The sequence below is a fragment of the Lipophrys pholis genome (genome assembly GCF_963383615.2).
Source record: "Lipophrys pholis genome assembly, chromosome: 19".
Lineage (NCBI taxonomy): Eukaryota > Metazoa > Chordata > Actinopteri > Blenniiformes > Blenniidae > Lipophrys > Lipophrys pholis.
Genome location: NC_137647.1, coordinates 15,729,108 through 15,751,389, shown reverse-complemented (window position 1 = coordinate 15,751,389; position 22,282 = coordinate 15,729,108). Strand labels below are relative to the sequence as shown.

At 41.3% G+C, this 22,282-nt stretch overlaps 1 protein-coding gene across 2 annotated transcripts in view; it reads right to left on the bottom strand.

The window, feature by feature from the left end:
- olfm2a (olfactomedin 2a) overlaps window positions 1–22,282 on the bottom strand; it is a 41,986-nt gene that overhangs the window by 2,155 nt on the left and 17,549 nt on the right. The window contains exons 1-5 of one of the 2 annotated variants that reach the window (XM_080486937.1): window positions 16,815–17,240; window positions 7,000–7,149; window positions 3,330–3,485; window positions 1,488–1,707; window positions 711–817 (exon numbers count right to left, since the gene is read on the bottom strand). In XM_080486937.1, the coding sequence (XP_080343063.1) occupies window positions 711–817; window positions 1,488–1,707; window positions 3,330–3,485; window positions 7,000–7,149; window positions 16,815–16,958 (777 nt within the window). In that variant the 5' untranslated portion in view covers window positions 16,959–17,240. Of the gene's footprint in view, window positions 1–710; window positions 818–1,487; window positions 1,708–3,329; window positions 3,486–6,999; window positions 7,150–16,814; window positions 17,241–22,282 lie in introns of those variants that run through there. The other variant, XM_080486938.1, reaches the window with a different exon arrangement.

Below are 22,282 nucleotides of genomic sequence, written 5' to 3'. Positions count from 1 at the left end.
AAGATCAGGCCCTTCAATCACAGAAACTGACCTTTCCTGTCAGCAATGCCTATTTAGACTGTTATGAGTCATTGCAAAGAGGCCAAAGACCAACCTCATCTCTCCTCTTCAACTTCATCAGTTTCAATTCTTCTCTTCAGATGACTAATCATCCATTCTTCAACCTCTCCAGCAACACCATGTCCCCATTCACTACACATCACACATTTTCATCACTTCATTCCCCTCTTGTGTGCATTTCCTTTGCCCACTTCCACTGTGGCTGCCCATATGAAACTGCACGTCAAGCCTAATCAGCTTTAGCCATTACTATGTCAGCCAGGTCCAAAGCATTTCAGCAGTCTCTTTGTAATTACCCAGGTGATTTAGAAAAGTTTAGCCCAAACAACTCATTCATTCCTCCAGTGATGATAAAGTGATCAATCAGCAGCAGTTGCAGTGACAGAGGAAGACAGGGTGGAGTGAAAAGATGCTATTCATCAGTGACTCAGCTTTGCATTCCTCTTTCTCTCTGTCTCTGCTCCTCGAGGGCTCATGAGAAGTCCTGCTCAGGCAAAACAGTCGATCAGTCACTGGAACACTGTGATAACTCTGCTGTGGGGGGGTGTTGCCTTTTTTTAATGAGTAGCTGATAGACTTCAGTAATAGTTGGTAACAAAATATCCCATTTGTTGCAAAACAACATGTTGAATAGAGCTTGAGAAACTCACTCTGTTGTCTGAGCTGGGTATCATTGTGTCTGTCATCCAGGAGCCGAACCTCGAGCCTGACGCACGCACTGTGATGGGATTACTGACGCCGGTTAGCTTCCCACATCCTGGAGGGCAAAGGAGCCAAAGAGGTAAAAAGAAATGTTTATCTATTTACTCAAGAGGACACACACACACACACACACACACACACACACACACACACACACACACACACACACACACACACACACACACACACACACACACACACACACACACACACACACACACACACACACACACACACACACACACACACACACACACACACACACACACACACACACGATATTCTATCACACTTGGCTTTATGTTTTCTGATAGAAATTGGAATGATTCTTTAAAACACACGTGGTGCTAAGAAAAAGGCCTAAATGTTTGTGAAGACTTTTTTTAATCCTTGTAGATTAAGGAAGTAATGAGCTAAATGCTGCTTCTCCTCTTAGGTCATCAGCTTACATGTTTGTAAAATCATGCATTTTAACATATTACATAAAAGAAATAAGTTACAGTATTAATTTAGACTTCTTGAGCTATTGTTTCCTAATTCATGCAGATAAAAAAGTCATGAGATGCAACTTTAACTTAAGATCACCAATGTTCACTCATTAATTCTTTCTGCAGTGCAGCTGCCAAAACTTCCAGTTGTTTAAACAGGATAATGCATTTGAGATATAAATAAGTAGATAACCACACATCCAACCACCCAAATTAATCAGCATAGATTTTGTATACCTAGTTTTTGCATACAGGAGTGGAGCCTGGTCTCCAGTAGCAGAACTCTCTGGCGCAGCTCCTCGTAATCGTAGGCCCCCATCTCCTCTTGGATAGCCATGAGCACCAAGGACAGATTCCTCACCTCCTCCCGGAGACGCAAGATCATCTTGGCATCAGTCTTGTATTGTTCCAGCACTGGCAGCAGGGGGAGCAGCTGGGTCACCTTGTCTTTCAACTCCTAGATAGTTATCACAGGGAAGGAGACATGGCAAAACGCATGGGTAGTGAGAATAATGAGGACAGAAGAGGAGGCTGACTGTGCTGGTCAGTGGAGGAAATCATGCACAGAGGAGGCAGCAACTCAATCTCCTGGGGCCATTTCTGGTTTTGTCTCAATCTGGACAATTTGGCAGTCTTCCTCCAATTATGTAGCTTGGAGGGTTTTGGGTTTTTTCCAACTTCTTAATATTTTAAGAAATGGACTCCTCGCATTTCAGGTTTCCTTGTATTTACATCACACTTTGTCTCTGTTAGGGAACAATTTTAGATGTGTTTAATTTTTTTTATTTATCTTTTTCACTTTTTGGCTCCTGGAAAAGGTTTCCACCAAGTTTCATCTGTAACTATAGATGTATTTCCCTCGACTGTTCTGTGTTGATGTGAAAGCCATTTGATTAAGACATAACTTTCAATTTGGCCTGAAGTCTATTTGCTGTCATCTGTTTCAGGCGATTAAATTTCACCTACAGTCTCAAGCACGACCTGCAAGTTGTAAACTTGGGCAATGCCTCACTGTTGTATTTAGAAGAGAAAAGAACAATGTGTCCATAGATGGGATTGCAGGAGAACTAAGCTGCCGGCATGGAAGGTTCCGAGCTCAAGAGAGAAATAGGTGTATCAATAGAGTGTGGTCGCCACAGGAGGGGCTGTTTCCTCCTTGTTAAGGTTTATCGTAAATCTGATGATGGAGCAGCTCTCACCCCTGTGGCGCCACATCATAAATCTCATTTTCACTTTTTCAAGCCACGAAAATTCACTCTCGTTAATCTCCCACGCTCTGCCATCGGCAACTTTAAGCTGCACGCATTCATCAGCCAACCGGCTCTGGTCAAATCCTACTTTTTTACACTGATTCCCATGCATCAAATGTGGAACCAAAATACTATTCATTCTGCATCTTTCACTCATTTCAGGCTGGATAATTTCATAAACGCTTAATTGGAATGGCCTTCATGAAACACCGTGAAGGGAAAACATATAGCCATTCAATAGTTGTCCCTGTGCTGAAGCGTGAGCCGAGCAGTAAAGCACACTTAGCATTTATCGGGGCATCTTTTAATCAAACAATTTTATGGCCCATCTAATATCTGTGAGAAATGTGGAGAAAGCCTCGGAGAGACAGGCTGCTGACAGGAAGACAAAAGGCCCAGTGGTAATGGCAGCTATACTCTAACTTGTACAGAGATACGGTATGGACAAATATGAATATATGTGCCTGTTATCTGAAAGCAGACAAAAGAATGTTAAGTGTATATAGCAGATGGGAAGGGAGAGAGGGCGAATAAAAGGAAATGAAAAAAAAAACCACTTCATTGAGCTTCAGGAATTTAATAATTCAGGAGTGTGCGTATTCACAATGAATTCCTCAGTGTGTAAGTCAAAAACTCACATAGTACTGGAATGTAGTATTCGCGTCTATGTATATGCAGCAGGCAATTGTGAGTCATATAATTTTATTGCGTGTGAAGGGCGAAATAGATTGCAATGCATTGGAACAAGTGTGGCAAGAAGTGCTACATCAACACCATGAGCATTCATTTGACAAAGACTGCCATGCAGAAAACAATACAAACAATTTACCTGAAAGCCCTTTGGATTGAGGCTCCGGGGATTTTCAGACGCTACCTTCAGCTTCCCGTCCACCACTTTCATTAAACTCTCCGTGTTCCTCACATACTGTAGATCTCTGTATGTTCGAAGGTCCAGCACCTCCATCGATTGGCTAATGTTCTGAACCTGTCACATGCATGCAACCAAACACACAATCACTTCTTTACTAATGATGCTTGTTATAAACAAATCTCACCAAACAAATGAATGAATAAATTGTCACTGTGTTTAAGTTGAAATCGGCAGACGCACCAAAACAAACATGATACTTTGCAGCCGGCTGTAATACGAGTCACTGATTGTTTACTGCTTTGACATAATAGGCAGCGAATATTCAGTCTGGCCCCTTTCATTTTCTATTTTAAATTGCATCTTGCATATAAAGAGTTGATATATATTTCCCAAAAATGTCTTTTGAAAAAGGAAAACAGATGAACCTGAGCAACTTGTATCAAAAATATCTACACTGCTTTTTTTGGGGGAAGGGTATGGTTTGTTTATGAGTACTTTTCTTCTTTTTGTCTCATAGTTCCTGAAAAAAATAAATCCAAAATCCATTTCTAGGTTCCTCTAAGTAGAAAAAGTCCGGGCCCTGAGCTGTGGATGTGTTGGTCAGTCAGTGCGTTTGACCTTCAATAAACTCCAGACTCTCATATGTATGTGATTAGTTGCAGCTCCACAGGGATATTCAAGTATGGGAAAAATGTATTGCCCTTAAGGCATCTGTCTATTGCATTTCTTCATTGCAATATTCCAATTCATATAAAAAATGATATCTTTTCAAACTGGGCGTAAAGAAGGGACTAAGGGGAAATGAAAGCCCCTCTACCAAATCTGCCATAGCATATATTGGGTAGTGGAGAGCAGGAGAGGAATACAATCCACGCTGCTACATTAAATCTATTAACAAATAATCAATTCTTTCATGGATCAGAAGAATGAATAGAAGTCAACAGGTTGTTAATTGGTGCATAGCTTACAAATACACCACAGTTGTAAAATAAGAAAAGTGTGCCTTTATTAGAATTATGACCGTGTACACAAATGGTTCCATACTGACTGTAACAGAGTGAACCCCGTGGAAAAGTAAACGTGCTATTAGGTAGGTGTTTATTGAATTTGGTTCTCAGTGGACTCTGTTTGCACTATGTTTAATTTTTACGAAGTACTCTGCTTGCTCACTCTTCTCTTCCCACTCCGTTGCTGCATAACCAGCCTACTGCTTCGTACGCCCCCTCATCTCCTGCACATTGCACTGAACGGGCCAGGAATCAAGCGAATGTCGACAAATGTTACAGCGCTAACGTGCATATAGGAGGCTCACGTGTAAATATGTCCAACTACCCACACAAACAGACGCCCGCCTGCACAGACGTGTGCCGTCAAAACTTCAAGCGCACAAAACATTCATAGCACTCCGAACAAAAACAAAAACAGACCTAACTCTGAAAGGTCACAGTTTGGCATGAAGTCTGTTTTGCACCAAATGCCCGACATGCCTACTCTCTGACAGCCCACTCAACTACTTTGTGTCCAGTCAGTTTTCTACACCCAGCTTATCTCCCACATGCTTCATCAAGCGGGTACGGAATATTTGGACAGAAAATAGTTTCTTCTTAAACTTGTTTGATAGCAGTACATATGGAATAGTTGGAGGAATAAGAGTAAAACGTCCCTGCTGCCTGGAGTCCAAACAAAGGCAGTGCGACTACCCTCCAATGCTCGGATGGCAGTTGGAATGGCTCAATCTGCTGAGCTGTTGTGACTGATCCGCAAACACAAGCATTTCACACTTTGCTTTGGCCACATAGCATCCTTCTCCCTTCTCATCCTCACTGTCCTACAGTTCCGAACAGTTGCAGATGCATCTGCTTGATGTCCACTGTGATGATTCACTGCACTGAATCCTGATTTGTTGGCCTGTATATGGCCTGGCTTTGCCTTCCAAACTCATTTTATCTCATTTTCATCTCAACTCAATCAGTCAGGCAGAGGTGAAAAGTGTTCTGAGTGAGTGCAGTACGATTCTTGTAGGGCAGTTTTGCTTTGAATGGTCTTCACAGAGCTGCATCAAGGTTTATGAACAAGGTTAGTTTTCTTTGAGCACAGCGCCAAAGTGACATTGTTGGTGTATTATTGACTTTTTTGTGTCAACGAGAGGATTTGCAGATCTGGTCTATTTAAACTGGTTTGCCACATGCACTGGGTTCAAAAGGGCAGCCAAATATCTGCACATATACACCGAGTCAGCCATATTAGTTTGACTTTTAGCTTTCACCTGTGTCCAGGTGAAATCATGTCCTCTATGTTGGACAACAAACTCTTTGAGACACAAGTGTGTGAGCTAAGAAAGCACAGTAGCATGATCAGTTAAAACTGAATCAAATGCAAATAAATAATACTTTCCAGTAGAATTAACAGACAAGTCAAAACAATACAAAAAAAAAAGGTTGAATTTTTGTATAGTGGACTTGTTGCCTGAAAGTGTATCAGTTTTTTTGTAAATGAAGACCTAATCAAACATAAACTCATTGTGGGCTGTTTGAAGAGCACTATTAGTACTAAAAACCACTCAAATTTACAACTTGTAATAAACATTTATCATGCTGTCTCTAGGTTTGAATCTGCACACTCATAAGACTTGCAGACACAAGTATTCGGAACACTAAAAGGCAGTCACACACACAAAAAAACATGAATTATATATCCGTATCGTATGTGTGTCTATGTGTGCATGTGCATGCATTTCACGGATCGAGGTTATCTGAGTCATTTTCTGTGAATAGCTTTGTCTGTCAATTCCATCTGTTACTCTGTCAGACTGAACCTTTTTTGTGGGACTCTGCCGGCACTTCTTTTAAAGTGTGTATGAGCAGAGATTTTATCTGTATGAACTTCTGCATGAAACAGCAGCAGACAGAAACTGTCAGGGGGGAAAGAGAAACTTCAATGAGAATGAATGCAGTATGGGAATTCAGGTGTCTCATTGATCCATAAGGGCCTCAGCGCCTATACAGCATCTGAATTATGCCCATCTCTCCTCATAAGACCACATCATTGTCAGTCCCCTCTTGTCTCATGTCCTTTATTCTACTTGTTGGCTTCCAGGCACTCACTTTTTGTTCATCCACACGGTTTCTTTTTTCTTTTTAACTGAATCTACACTTTTGAGTATACAAAAGAAATAAAACAATTAATGCCAAGCTTGGTTGCCCAGTGAATCAAGAGCCATTAAGCAACTTAAAGTTGGGGTTCTTCTTCATGAGCACTTTTTTAAAAGTGTTGTTAAAGCCCACTAAGTTCTCTAACATAATGTGTTACACTAAAAAAAAAAGTTTCTTTAAATTGTCATAAATGTATGAGTAATTTTAAAGATACATGGCCCATAAAGAGGTAACTTCTCTTATAAATCCACTTCATTATTTATTCACTTTAACAAACTGTGCTGCTCAAAACTAATCCTGTGAACGTCACATTTATTTGCTTGACTGATTCACTGTGAGGTAAAAGAAGACTGTTCACTTCAGCAGCCTGCATGTGACAGACGGCGCCAGACACGAGCACAGTGTGGCAGTTTGTGTTTGTGTGTGTGGGGAACAGTCGTGTCTAAAAGTGAGCGAAATGTATTGACAGCTGTCACCTTCTCCATGAGCTGGCGGAGCTGCCTGCTGCGTGGGTCGCGGTTACACATGTTCTGGGCTGGTGCAACCACGGTGCAGATACACTTCCCATCTGCGTCCTGTGCCGAGCTGTAGATCTGCCAGCCTTCCTCTGGACTTGGGTAAAGAGCCTGGTGGAACAGAGAGAGACGTATATCTTAGACTATGGAAAGATGGCTTGATTCTGTCTGCTGTTGTTTATCTACTGTGCAACCACACGGCTTTTCAAAATGCATAAGTGCAGACGAGATATTTCATTCTGCCAGCACACATCATCAGTTAGTCTTGCATTCTCAGACAACATTTCTAAACCAATAGATTCATCTAATTCTTGAAAGAGTTGTGGAAAGTGTTTATAAGAGAAAATACTTCTTTGATACAATCTATATGATGATTAGTTGCACCCATTCTGTCACCGTAACTTAGCTGTGGAGTCATAAATTCTCCATTGCATTATTGTTCTCTTTGCAACTCTGTCAAAATGTACTCCTTAACAAAGGCGAATAATGGCAGGTGATGCACCCACTCCTCCAAATCAGTTGTTGTCTAATTTCAGCATTAACTGGGGAGCAACAGAGAAGTCAGAGGTTGACAGAGATGCTGCTTGTCGTAGTAAAGATGCCAACGGAGAGAGATGGAACAAAGGCAATAAAAATGGATAAAGGACTGGGTGAAAACAGAAAATGGGTGTAGATGAAGATGAGACAAGAGCATAGACACAGAGACTTCGAAAACACAGCAACTTGACAGAGAAGAGCTTGACTGAGAAGCAGAAAGACAAAGACAAACGTGACAAACATTAGGATTACAAAAAGAGAGTAAGAAGGTGGGACTGGGCCAGGCTGTGTGAAAGTGGAGCATCTAATAAGTTTGGACACAGAAAGGAAATGGAGCTGTTCAGGATCAATAATGCAGTCCGTTACCAGTGGAGGAGGGGCTGAGGCTAAAAGGATGGATGTCTCTGTCTGACTAATCCAATCAGAAGTAGTGCTGCGTGCCTGCAACCACATACACATATACAAGCGCTCAGTGTATGCATAAAGCCTGGGCTGTGGCGATCCGTTCATTCACACTGCATTTACACACAGTCAGCATATGAAGTACAATGTAATGAGAGAAAGAACAGCCATTTGAGTCATGAAATTAAGGAGCCTTTTTCCTAAGTGGAAGGAAAAGTCTGGAAATAAATTCCTGTAGCTCCGCCCTGCTTTCCTTATGAGCAGTGTTGTGCAGCGCTTTCGTCTCCTTGGTTTGGGGTGGGGGATCCGATTAAAATGTCTTAGGGAACAAGGGGACTGTGTGATTGGAGTGTAAAGCAGCAGCCACCCTGCGAGCCAATGTGCTCACTGTCACATCTTGTCACTCCTGCCGCTCCCTCGACACTCCATCCCCTCTCCCCTTTTCCGCCCCAGATCTCCACTCACAGCCTCCGAATGAGTGAGTCTGAAAACGGACTTACTCCAAATTGAATTGTGGCTGACAGGACTTGGATATCATTTAACATTTTCACTCACATTCTCAGTAATGACATTAATTAGACGTTTTTATTTGAGTTTATGTATTCTCATATTCCATGCATATCAAGTAGACTCATGAAATTCTCAGACAAATGCATGGAAATTTAATTGACGATTCCTTCAGTGTAATGTACATACATAAGTAATATTTCAATATGACTGAATGTCTACGCTGGTGTGAATGACTGTGCGGAATATGTCTTATTTCCTATATTGCAGCAGATTTATGAGTCTTTGTACAATATCTGCACTGACTTGCCCAGTTTTTCTGTCATTCAGCACCTTTCTTATCATACGTCTTCCCTCTTTGAGGCAATCATAGATCAGAAGGCTGATAGGTGAAGAGACAACAGAGGCCTACAGTAGCAGCAGTTGGAGTTGAGATGGCACAAAATAAGCAGCTTTCACTGCAGAGCTTTCTCCTGTTTCTCTCAATGGCCTCTGTTCATTCTGCTATTGCCTGGGGGCAGAAAGGTGGGGCTTATTTTTCTGTCTGTTCCACTGCCTGCATTTCACTCAGCTGTCAAGATTTCTGATTTGCTGTAGTGTACGTGTGGGTGACTGCTCATTTGTGTCGATTTGTGTATTTCTGTCAGCATGCCAGTGTATTTCTGTACATATCAGCTGACGCATATATCCCCCGACTGGCCACTTCATTCGATACAGTCTTATGTGATTCATTCCATTAGCTCAACCGCACATTCTGCCTATGCAATGGTAATGATGTTCACAATTGAGATTTGAATTGAGCCTATTGTTCATTTCAAGGATCTGTGACTGTCCTGCAACATATTGGGAGATGTCTCTTCTATGTAGTGCAAAAACTTCAATGTCATTTCAAAAATAAACATGTATTGAAAACGTAAAACTTCTGAGATGATTCCAAGCCGAATTAAATATAATACATTTTTTAAAAACACAATCAATTACAGAGCTGTTGTACTGTCTTTCATTGGACTGTGTACCTAATTAAATGATGGGTGAGTGTATATTTAATAATTCATGCATTTTGACCGCCACTGATAAGCAACATACACTATTGAAGTAGCCTCAGTGCGTTTGTTTTTCTCTTCAAATTCCTGCAGTTGAACAAGACATTACAGAACAAGAGATCATATGAAACACCTGCTTTAATTCCGTGGATGTGTGTGAGATGCTACAGTAAGCAAAGCCACAGCAGGACACAATAGCTTCTCATTACAGTTGATACCCTGCCGTGTTAACAGGTGGAAGTTGGCTTCAAACTGCAGAATCCACTTAAGTTAGTCAATGCGACAATACCGTGCAGCTTTCAATTAAATTATCTCATATCCATACATGCGGGGGTGGTCTGCCCACGCACCAGATACTAATTTTTAGGTTTGAAAAGATTGTTGCGAATGATTGCAGAAGTGTGCATTAATCTTTTATGTTTCTATGTGCTTCAAAGGGAGACAGTTGGTGTCGGCGTGACTTTTCTTTTTAGTAATGACACTTTAATGTGCAGTACAAAGGGGCTAAATTCTGCAGTGATATTGGAGACATGGCATCTCCATTATAGTACTATCTTCATTTTCAAACATGTTTAAGCCCATGCTGGGGCTCTTCCTCTGCTTATCCTGAGCCAGGGAGCGTTCACAGCAACACATCTTCCCCTCTCTTCATTAATGTTTCATAAATGCCGGGCTTGAATTAAGAGCTGATTCGAATCGGTTCCAATTTCATTACCACCCACCTATCCATTTTGTACTAACTTCCCCATTCTCATCACAGTGGCGGTTTAGAGAGCAGGAGGGAAGAGGTAATTCTGAAATGCAAATTTGCTTTGCCCTGGCGCTTTCTGTCTTAAGTCAGCTGCACGGAGATCTATATATTAAAGCTCATGAGCCAATGATCTCTCAGAGTGATTGTAGTAAACTTGAATATGTTTTGGAACACTGTTGCATTAATCTAAAAAAATGATTAAGTTGTCTTTCCGCAATAAAGAATGGGTCATTGACACTGGTCCATTTAGGATTGTTAGTCTATCAGTTATTTCATTAGCTGTGGCAAAAACACATTTCTCAATATCCAGTGTAATCCAAAAAAGCTCAGTATATGCAGGGTGGAATAGAGTAGTATAGAGATATAGCACAGTGGGCAGACAGTGCATTAGACTCTTATGCCTGGTTAGGGACAATAACATAACCTGTACTATAATCATTATCATACTATCAGTGGTGGCAAGCTGAGGGCACTTCAGGTTTAGGAGGGGATAATCCTCCCCTCCAAGACACAGTCACTGGTTTCAGCACCGAGAAGGTGTTGAGTTCACTGTCCCAGAAATTCCCCCATTAGATGTGAAGGGTAATATAGAATATAGTTAAGCACCAGATTTGAAGCTGTCACATGGCCGCCATGCAAAAGCACATTAAGGAAGATAACAGCAGCAATGAAAACAACAGGAAACCACAGAGGGCACGCGTAAGGAAAAATCAATAGGGTGCACTGACTAAAATGAAAATGACTCTGAGATTTTTGGCTTGCCCCTTTCGTCCCGCCCCGGGGTTCTCTGTCCTCCCATGGCATCACATTTGATAGCATGATATGAATCCTCACCATCAGCTTCTGGCATAGCTTCCAACCACAACCTTCCATTCTCCCCGAAGAAAACTGATTAAAGTAGGAGTTACTGATACACTCAGGCAAAGAGGAAACCCTGTGGTTTTGGAAAGGCTGACAGGGAGGAGAAAAAACATCTCTAATTTCCTCTAGCGCTGTCCTATTAATGCCCAGTTGCAGTGCTGATTGACGACTTGAATCATTGCTGAGAGAGATGAAACAGAAATGCTGTTCTGATGTGTTTTCTATATGCTGTGTACAATATCAGGTCACTGCTGTGGATAACTTACAGTATGGGTGCATTTGCAGTTTACAAAGAACATAATATCCACTTATTGCCTGACTTGTGTGATGATCAGAGTGATTCTCCACAGCACAGCGCCTTGTGGTTTCAGTGATTAACAAAGTTCAGGGGGCTTATTCAATTAGACATTTGGGCTGGTGGTGCAAATGTTGACTTGCAGGATGGACTTCCTTTGGCGTTTCATTAAACTGGGCCTGGAGCTGGCTGCGGTGAAGCCAGAGTTAAATGAGATCATAAATCTGCAGCTCTCTTCTTTATGAGCATGACGAGAAGTCTATTATAACTTTCATAAGCAGCAGGCGGAAGAGGCAAACAGGCACAAGACCTGAGACACAGGAGAGAACTGACCACTGCACAAGGCAGAGCATCACATCTGCTGAAACTGCAACGGTACTGAAGTTGGACTGTGTAGGAGCAGGAGAACTGTAAGAACAATGATTTAGAGATGGGAAATGATAATGTGAAACACCAAGGAGAGTTAGTCTGAAAGTCAGGTTAACAATATAAGAAGTGCCGGCTATGTAATTTGTCTGGCTCCCATTTCTGTCCGTCAATGCCAGCTTTATTTATGTAACTTTCACTCTCTCTCTGCAGCATGGTGTTTTTGCCAGACATTAACTTTCCTTAGCACTTGTCCCCAGTTAACATCTGTTTCTGCTGCACAGAGCTCAGTTCATCTATATTATGGCTAAGAAATCAGATCTCATTGTTCCTCATTGCTGTACGTGAATACATACGAATAGACAAGCAAATACACACCGGCACATTTTAAAATGAACAATCGGCCAATCCTCTATGCACAAGCCAGCTGCTGGCCTTTAAAATAAAACTCAATGAAGACTCCCAGCAAAGTCCCTGCTTCTTTTTCGCTCCCAAGGAAAACCGATTACCACAATCAGCACAGCATGGTTGCCAGTCAATAATATGACTCATAAACTCATCATGCCCCTCTCCCTGCTGCCTCCCTTTCCTTCCCTGCTGACTTTCACTCTCTCCCACTCCATCACTCCCGTGGCTGCCACTCCTCTGAGCGGTGTCCTGCTCACCTTCCATCTGTGGCTTACTTTTTCCAATTCAGATCTCTCTCGAATGACAGTGGGGTTGGGTGGATGTATGCGTTTGTTGTCCCCCCCCCCCCCAAGTGGAGGTGGGTGCTCAGTTTTGAATTAAAAGGAAAAAAAAGACTCTCACCAGTATTCAACAACGAGCAAGGAGCTCACATTTCATGCTTTTTGGGGCTGCTTGCTAGCGCCATGCCAGGTGCCCTTGTGACAAGTGTTTGGCATCAGCGCCGCTGTTACATCGGCACAAGAACGCTCTATCACGTTCGGTGATAAACAGAGAAGAGAGTCGAGTGAGTGCCAGGGTGGCGCGTGTGAGAAAACACTGTATAAACTGTTATAACACAGGCGGAGCTTCATTGGTGGAAATTTGGATCACAGAATTGTGTGAATTATGTGCTCATCAGATTGCATTTTAAAGAGGCAGCACTGATCCAGGCTTGGGTTCAGCAGGTTGAAATGACACTCATGAAGACAAATGAAGCTTGCTAAAAGCTTGACTTCCCAGTCTGGAATCAATACGGCTTTGTGTACAGGCTATTGCATAATAAGTTATTGTACAAAGCAGTTTAAAATGAGATTACAGTGGCCAAGCTTTAAAAGACACCTGTCAGATTCACAAGCCAAATAAATCCTATTTGAAAGCAACACAATAAACACGATTTCCAGCTGTATTTAATCTTTAATCCATAGCTGAGGAGCAATCTTTACAATCTACTTTATTAGATGGAACAGTGGATGTGATTAAGTTTACAGTCTGACATCCTGACAGACAGAGGCCTGGTGACCCCATTCACATTCTCACTTCCGCCTCTTGGTACGCTGCAATTTGTTGTCCTTACTTTTCTTTGATGGTGGGAATTTTTAATTCACTCATGCGCCTCACAGCTTTCTTATTTTAGATTTCAAAGGAAGCATCATCACACGCACACGCACGCACGCACACACACACACAATGCTGCGCTATCTTCCTATGCAGTATTATGTAGATACAAGGAGTTTATGATTTATGCATGTTCATCTTGCGCACACTCAGTTGAAGTTATTTAAAAGAAATAAACGAATGCAGCAATAGTTACTGACTTTAGTGTTCGGCTCATTGACTGCTCTGCAAGTATCAGAGGATATCTTCTTGAGACATTTCCTGTCTTGACAGAGTTTCTCCTTTAATCTTAGATCACATCACAGCAGGGTTTAAATCTTTGACAACCCCTGTTTTTATCCCATTTGTGTCAGTCAAGCTTGTTCTTGTCCTTTTTTTTTTTTTTCCAAATATATGAAACACACAGCTCATTTTCTCATCATCAAACTGACCAGATTACACAGATAATACACAAACAACCAACATCTCACAATATATTTAAGCTTAACATTTCTTCTTGATAAATTACTTTCTACAAAATGAATTCTCATTTTCCTCTTTCTTTGTCCCAGACTTTAAGTCGCCTGGCAGACATTCCACTTCCACTTGAGGAATAGCACTTCAATCAGATTTCCTGCCACACAAAGACAAAAATTCACAACCTCCTCAGAGTGCTTTGTAAAAATGCGTAAAAAGTTATTTTGTGAAATTGTTGGCAATTATTTCAGAAGTCAAATGCAAAGTTGTGGGAAATTAAAAAAATGTTCTAAGACAGACTTATACAAATGAAACATAAAGGGAATTTATGTAGAATGTAGAATATATTTTTAAGTGTTAAGTAAATTTCAGTTGATAGTGGTTCCTTGACAGTTTCCCCTGAAGTGCTTCTTAGATTCCCTATATTCAGTGAACTCCCTTTCTGGTATCTGATTTTCCAAACATTACAATGAAACCAAACACTATTTGACACACCCACTCTCATAGATGCATAAAGGAAGGAGCCTTCAAAGTCACTCATCAGTTTTCCTGGTCTGTTTTCTGATACTAGAAAGCGATCCCAGGTGCCCCTTCACCCCAACGGGTCCTGGCCTCAAGGTTGGGAATCACTGATCAAACAGAATAGCATCAGCATCTGAACCGGAGATCTCTATATGTACAACTGAATAAAATAAATGCATTCACACTGTATAGTTTTGTTTTGACATATAAAAGAAAGGTTTTTTTGTTTGTTTTATCCGAGTCATGTTATGTTTACAGCTTGGCAGCTTTGTCTTGTCTTGACCACACTGTATATAAAAAATCAGCTCCACGTAAGTGTTGTAGTTCCCGTGTCTCTTCAACTCATTAAGGAACATGGTTTTGCACTCTCCAGATGTGTACAAGCATGCAGGCAGTGTTGTGCTTAGTGCCATGGCAGAGAGGAACACATAAACTCAGTCATCTGTGCTCTTGGATCAGATGGTTAGAAGACGGGCACAGACAGCAAGTGAAGCAGATTTGAAAATAGCTCTGAGCTGGGAGAATATGGAACGCAGCATGCATGGGTGCCAGGGTGGGGAGCAGGCGAGCAATAGCCAGTGGCGGGCTAGCACCAGAGTGTCACAAGAAAGAGCTAAATAGTCTTTGATTAGAGCTCCAAACAGTTTGTGAGTCATGACTGCTTCCAAGATCATCACAGGAAAATGTCTCATTAATAGTGATGGCACTTTGAAGCGAGGTTTACATTAAAGTTTTATTCAGTGCCATTGTCTAAGACGAGAGATTATTCCCATCTCAGAGCAAAGACATTTCCCATCACAACAGACTGTAACACTGTAATAATTCCTGGCAGCTTCAAACTGCCTCATCAGTTTTGATTAAACTTTGATGAAATGAAGTTCAATAGCAGCATTTTTTTTCTTTAATGGTAGTGAATGAGGGTGGCCTCCAAACAAAATATCCACTCATAACTATTTATAATATTTTATTATACCCAGTCTTTTGAAATGTAAATTACATAGCTTCAAGTCACAAGTCTCATTTCGAATGAGTTAATAGAGAATAAATGAGGCAACAGAATTTTTGCCTTTGACCCTAAACAGGATATACAGTCATAGAAAATTAAAAGATATACCCCTCCAGGGAGAAAGTGAGTGTTCAATGGGATTAAACAGTTTAATGTTGTCAATTTTGAAAACACATTTTAAATTGGAATTATCAATGGTGCAGTTCAATATTGTACTAAAGTGGCCTCATTTTCATATGAATGAAGGCATTGGAGGGAGGATACGTTAAGGCTGTGTGACATTTTCACAAAGACATCACTAAACAAATCTCTTTTTTCCTTCAAAGAAGAAAAACAAAATCAACCTGACAGATCAGCATCACATTAAGGAGACATGAAGTAGGGAATTGGTGCTTTAACAAACCATGATAAATAAAAAACTCTTCAAACAGATGGACATTTCCCCTGAGATCAGAATGCCTAAGTATAAGTATGTTAAGATATAAACATTCACACAAAGATATGTGCACACATGCATGCAAGCACACTCATCCAGATGGCTGTAGATGTCTTGGGACATTCACATTTTTTTTGATTCAGATCAGTACATTTTGTTTATGGAGAGCACTCGATGAAAACACTCGGGTTCAAGGCAACAACAATCATTATCTAATGATGAGTCACAAAGTGTGTAATTTGTTTGGTTTATTGTCTGTCTTTCCCCGAGTCAGCACAATAAGAGATAAAAACAACTTTCATTCGTGTCTGTGCAATGTAACATGTGACAAAATATTGTCCCTATAATAGACGCTTGTACCATATTTTATATATATAAAAAAAGAAAACATTCACACCACTGTTCATGTCTTAACTTGCACTGTGAAGTTAGAACAGTTGAGATGTTAAAGACTAGAGCAGGAACAAGACATACTCAAAACTGTCTCAACCTCTCAGCCTTCTTCATCACCTCTGAATCTGACTGCTATCCTCCCACCCTGGAGGTGACTGACAGATGGGATCAGCCCGAACATCACTCAGAACGGCTTTCTCCTTCCCATCATCTTGGCAAAAACATATGATTTACCACAGACGTCCACACTGTGCTCGCTTCATCTCACTACCACTCACAACCACAAGCCCACAACGCAGCGTCATTATCCTTAATGCAACTCTCACACCAACATGCACATCCTTCACGCTTGGTTAAAACATTGCTCTCACATGCATATGCGCATCCATCATCCCTCTTGATAATAGAGTAAAGACGTCCATCTGTACATCTCCTTTGAAAACAGTCCTCGTATAGCTGTAGTTAAAAAAGTGAGGACACTATAATTCAATGCTGTTATCACACCGTTTCCTCACTTTCTTTCATTCATCTACTCTGGCACATTCTCACTTTCCTACACTCCTGAGAGCATCGTCACAAAAACACATTGCACACTCACATTCACACACTTTGAAGAGAGCAAATAAAGTCATACGCACACTGACAATCCTTTCTGAGGTGCCCCCTCTGGAGACGGCAGTCCCATTGAGTCCCACCAGGGAAGGAAGAGTCTGAGACATCCAGTTGGTCACCATAGCCATGGTGCTGAGCACTGCCCCGATCTTTAGCATAGGAACGCTCATATTTGCTTCCAGTGGGGCCCCGGCACAAATGGCCTAAAAGCCACCCCTTCCCTGCCCTACTCGAGACCTCGGCTCCGGTCAAGCCCACTCTGCTCCAGACAGTCTCGGCAGGAAACAGACCAGTGAGGTCGTGCCTCAGCGTGAGCAGCAGCAGAGCGCCCAGAGCTGGTAAAGAGTAGTGAACTGACCCACACACCACCGGCTCAGTCAAAGGGATGGACAGAGACCGGCTAGAGGAGAGCAGCTCACATCCAAAAGCATCACACTGGAGCCTTTCCTCTCAGAGTGACTGCTTCAGCTTCACCCCCTCCCTCCCTCCCTCCCTCTCTCTCTCATTCCCTCTCACTTCCTCACTCGCCCCTTATCACTCTCTCTCTCTCTCTCTCCCCTCTCTCGTCCTCAAGATGCAGAGCTGCGCATTGGCTGCCTGTACGTCTCATCCCCTCCCAATCAGCCTCTGCTCTGTTCCTGCCAGCCCTGTTTTGCATGCATGTATCCATTCTTTTCACTTTCACTCCCATTCACTGACTTTTGTTTTTTGTTTTTTCTTTCATGGCTCGCATCTTGGTGCATGTTTGTGAAAATGTGTGTTTGTGCACACATTTCCGAGGTGGGAAGAGATCCTCAATTGGGCTGACTCTGGTTGGCTGATCTGTGCCTTATGTTACGTGACGTAAAAGTGACCAGGGCACCTGAGTAGCATCCTCAGTAGAGTACGCTGTCCTGTAGTCTCATCACATCGCTTTAACAGAAGACTGACGATTTTGAAGCCTGGGTGGCTAAACTAAAGGTTTGCAAGGGGCTCCTGAGGACTCACGCAGGTGGTGAGCTATTAATGCTGGTGAGGACTGCTCATCAATCATTCTTCTTCCTACAACTGCCCAATTTAAAGTATCTCACCACTCTACTTAGTATAACCACATTGTCATATTGACCTGCAGTTTTGGCTTGATACTAACTATATAAAATACCATAATATGATTAAAATGCCATTTTACAGTACATGGAGATACATTTGAACAAAGTCTGAATTGACATAAATGGCAAAATTGCAGTTTGAAGTGTATCATAGCGCTCAATACACTTGGGATTTAAAACCCACAAGTAAGCCTTACCTGGATGTTGTGGCATTATTTCCTTCAACAAAGGAGGATTAAATGTTACTTCCTGAGTGCTTCAGTTGTACTATTGTTGTATCGCTGTAATCCATCTGGCTACAGCTTTCAACACAATCACTGCAGGTAAGCCAGTGTCAGATATCATTCCAACAGCCTGTTTTGGTATCGTTTCACCTCAGGGACCTCGTCTCAAGACTGATTTCTGCTTATTTCATGACAGATGTGAGACGTGTTCTGAAGTCAAGATGGACCTTATGAAAGTAGTCTGTCTCCAAATTATAGCTGCCTGCATTTTCCACCCGCTTCCCCAGCTATGGGCTATATCGAATGAGGTATAAAGCCGTATGGAAATTAGAGGATGTCTCAAATTTCCCCTTGAAGCCTCTCGCTTGAATTTCTAGGCAGATACTGCTCCACTGGCGGTGTCATTTTATGTCCTAAACAGCCATGCATAATGATGACAGAACAGTCCTCAGACAAAACGGCCAGGTCATCTCCCTTTCCTGCTTTCTTCCTGGTCTGCTGACTTATTCAGTTAGTCAGCAATGGATGGGCGGCCCTCCCCACCCCAGTCACCCTGGGTGAGTGATCTAGGCTCCTCTGTGTGGGGTGTACTCTGAAGTGATATGAGAGGAGACAGCTTTCTGAATCCTATCCAAAAAATGTCATCCCTCCTCAGCTCACCTGCGAGCTCCCACAACAGCCTTGCCACTGTCGTTTCCTTATTTTAAATTTTGGAACAAGACTGCCATCATGTGGTTGCAAATGGAAAGGAGACTGAAAGCTGTCTGACACTTATGAATGAAAGCCTGTGGCTGTCATTCACTGGATCTGAGGGGAAAGCTTCAAGGAGATACAAAGGTGAACATGGCAGAAATGTTTAGAGTGACATTTTTCCATGTCCAACAAGGGCACGCACACACAAGCATACACACTGCTTCTGTTTTTTTAGTACAGTTACATCAGTGTATAATTTAAATCAGAAAATTTAATTGTGTCAACTTGAAATTCATCTTATATATTGAGATAGTGTTATATATTGAGCATAGCACTCGTGTCCTACTGTGAGAATATCCCTGTTTCAAGTCTGTGCTTATGTTCACTCTGTGACGGACTAATGACCTGTCCACAGTGGTTTACCCTGCCTCGACAGATACATGGATTGTCAGAAAATGTAGATTTAATATCTGACTATAGGTCTATAAAGCTCCAAACCATCAGTAGTTTCTGTATAATATCTGGAGTATAATGTAAAATTTCTTGACAATTTATGATTTATATCATAGTTGCATTTTAGTTCAATTGCATTTTATTATAACTTAATATCAATGATGCTGAAACTGGGTACATTTAAGGATTCTTGCTCACTTGCTTCATGTAGGGAGGAACATTCACAGGAACATTTCCTCTAAAACACAGAATGCAGTAATTCATATATTCACATGGTGGCAGTAAAGACTCAAACATGGATTCAGACATATTGAGTTTGAATTGTACATGAAACAAACTAGATAATTAACAAAGGTTTAGAACGAGAAATCCTTTACTACAAACTACTGTCTTTATGAAATTTTCATTGATCGCTCCAGTTTGTAAAGTCTGGCTTCGTAGTTATTACATGCCCAAAAATATGTCCTGCACAATCAGGGCAACATATAAATGCTGAAACGTGTGGACAGATGACTGTGGTTCGCTTAATGCATTCTCTAGCCTCCCTCCACACAACCAGTAAACTTATGTCTTCAACCTTTACAGCAATTCCTGGCAGAGTTTAAAAGACAAGCAACAAGGTTTCACGCTTCTTTATTCCAAAGTCAAACTGTTCCTCATCACTATATAGAAGACACACGGTGTAACTCATTAGTGATATCAGGGGCAATTCAACTATTTCTCTGTGTTGCTTTCTGATGATAACCGAATGTTCTTTTTTCTTTGGCGTGCCATTCTGAAATAAACAGCCTTCCTGAAATAACTTGATTACTCACAATTAGAAACCTGTTATTTCTCTCAAAATACTGAAAACATGTACTTTTGATCTTTAAATAAACACATCCAGCATTTGAAATTAATAATCCTCTGTTCCAGGGGACGTGAAGCAGTTTCTGTTTGCTGTGCCATTTCTCAAATTTGATATGAAATCCAAATTACTGGACAGACCACTGAACAGCATCACTGAGATCTTAATACGTATAATGGTGGTAGTCAAAGTTAATATCAAACTGTTCAACATTTTGCTGATTCTAGAAACCCATTGTAACAGCTGTGACAGAGATCGAATAAAGTAGTGAGACTTTCAATGAGACAAATCCATATAATAGAACATTTCCTGAATTTGGATTCTAAAATACATTTACATCAAAGCAGAATGTTATCTTTATATAATTTATAAATTTTTAAGCATTATTCACTGTAAAAAATAGTACACGATATTGGGACATGTAACTTTTACAATATAGTGTGTGTGTGTGTGTGTGTGTGTGTGTGTGTGTGTGTGTGTGTGTGTGTGTGTGTGTGTGTGTGTGTGTGTGTGTGTGTGTCCTTAGGTGACAATGATGACTATGTTTGAGTTGCTTTGCTCAGCGTCACATCCTTCAGTGTGACTGTTGCTTTGCTCATCTCGCGGTGTTGCAACTAAAAGGAAAGCCTTGATTTATTTCAGTCCTTTTAATTTTCCTTACTCAGTGTGAGTTTGTCATTTTTTCTTGGCAGCACACTGTTTTTTTTTCTCACAGAGCAAAGAGATCATTTAAGCCAAATGCTTTTTTTTTTTTTTTTAACTAGATGCTGTGCCTGTAGGTTAAATGATGACTGAGGCAATAATAGAAACTCCTACATCACAGCTGCTCTCAGATGTTCTTACCTTTGAATATTTCTTCTTGTATTTTGAACGCCTTCTAAAATCACAGTTCACTGTTGGTAACATGCTTTAACCATATGGTAGTAGAGTGTTATGGAACTCTTTGAAATTCACTGCACACAGTACAGGTCAAATGCCATCCTTTTCTAAAGCCTTATCCCAAAATAAAGGATGCAAATAATGAAAATGATGAGGACAATCTGCCACACCTCAAAGAATTCCAGGTTCTGCCACTCAACTGTCTAATCACAGAGTCCGTTGGCAGAACAAGCTTTCATTAAATATTAGCTCGAGAGGAAGTCAGCCATTTAACCTGTATTAATTTAATCCTTTTTGATTAATTTTCACAGCCATTTCATTCCTCATAATTTCCACTCTAATAATTGGCCAGCTTCATTTTCTCTGGAACTCTGCTGTGTCATTATCTGCAATTCTCTGTCGCTCTCTTTTGTTCTCTTTCACCATGAATTTTATTTGGCTTTTAACTCCCCTCACTTTCTCCCTCTTCCTGCTGTTTCTATTGGGCCCCGTGGCAATGAGAAGAAGTGCCCTCCTATCATGCATTTCTCTTTTACCCTGCTTGTGTCTTGGCCTCTGCTATTTATGTTCTGAGTGCATACACTTCCATCAGTAATCTTATCTGCCTTGTCACATGCTTGGATGCATATTTGTAATACATACTGTGGCTGTACTGTGGGACCTCTACATACATGTATGCTGTGTAGGTGTTTTTATAGTGATGCAACAAAATCTACTCCACATTGCTTTACCATAAACAACTGAAAAAAGAAGTCTGCTTTTAGCCTGTGGGTGTGCTCTATAAAGGGCATTTTTAATCAGTTCAAATGGTGAAAATCTCCACCAACTGCAAAAAATGGCAGTATGTGTGCGCATCCATGGATGGCAGTAGAGCGCTGCAAAACCCTGAGGCCTCAGGGACAAGCGCTGGGCGAGATAACAATACCGAGGAGCAGAGAGCACCAGGCACGAGCCACATTGTCAATGCGCACAAACACGGAGAAAGCGAGAGATTCACGGAAAAAAAAAAAAAAAACACCATGAAAAAAAAGAAGATTTCGAATTAATTTATTTACACGGCCTTCATAATGAGGAAGAGCTGTGATAACCGAGGCAGCAATGCCATGCAGTGACTGGGACTGTGCCTGAGCTTGGAAAGATGCTCGAATCCTCTGGCTCTAAGAATACTGCCTATTTTTCTTAGTCATAATTCATTAATTTGCTGATGGACATGAAGGCCCACTGCCTTCCAAATGTATTAGGATCAAAATCAGCTGAAACAAAGTGTGACCTCATTGCCATGGCAACCGTTTAAATGGCATAAATAGGCT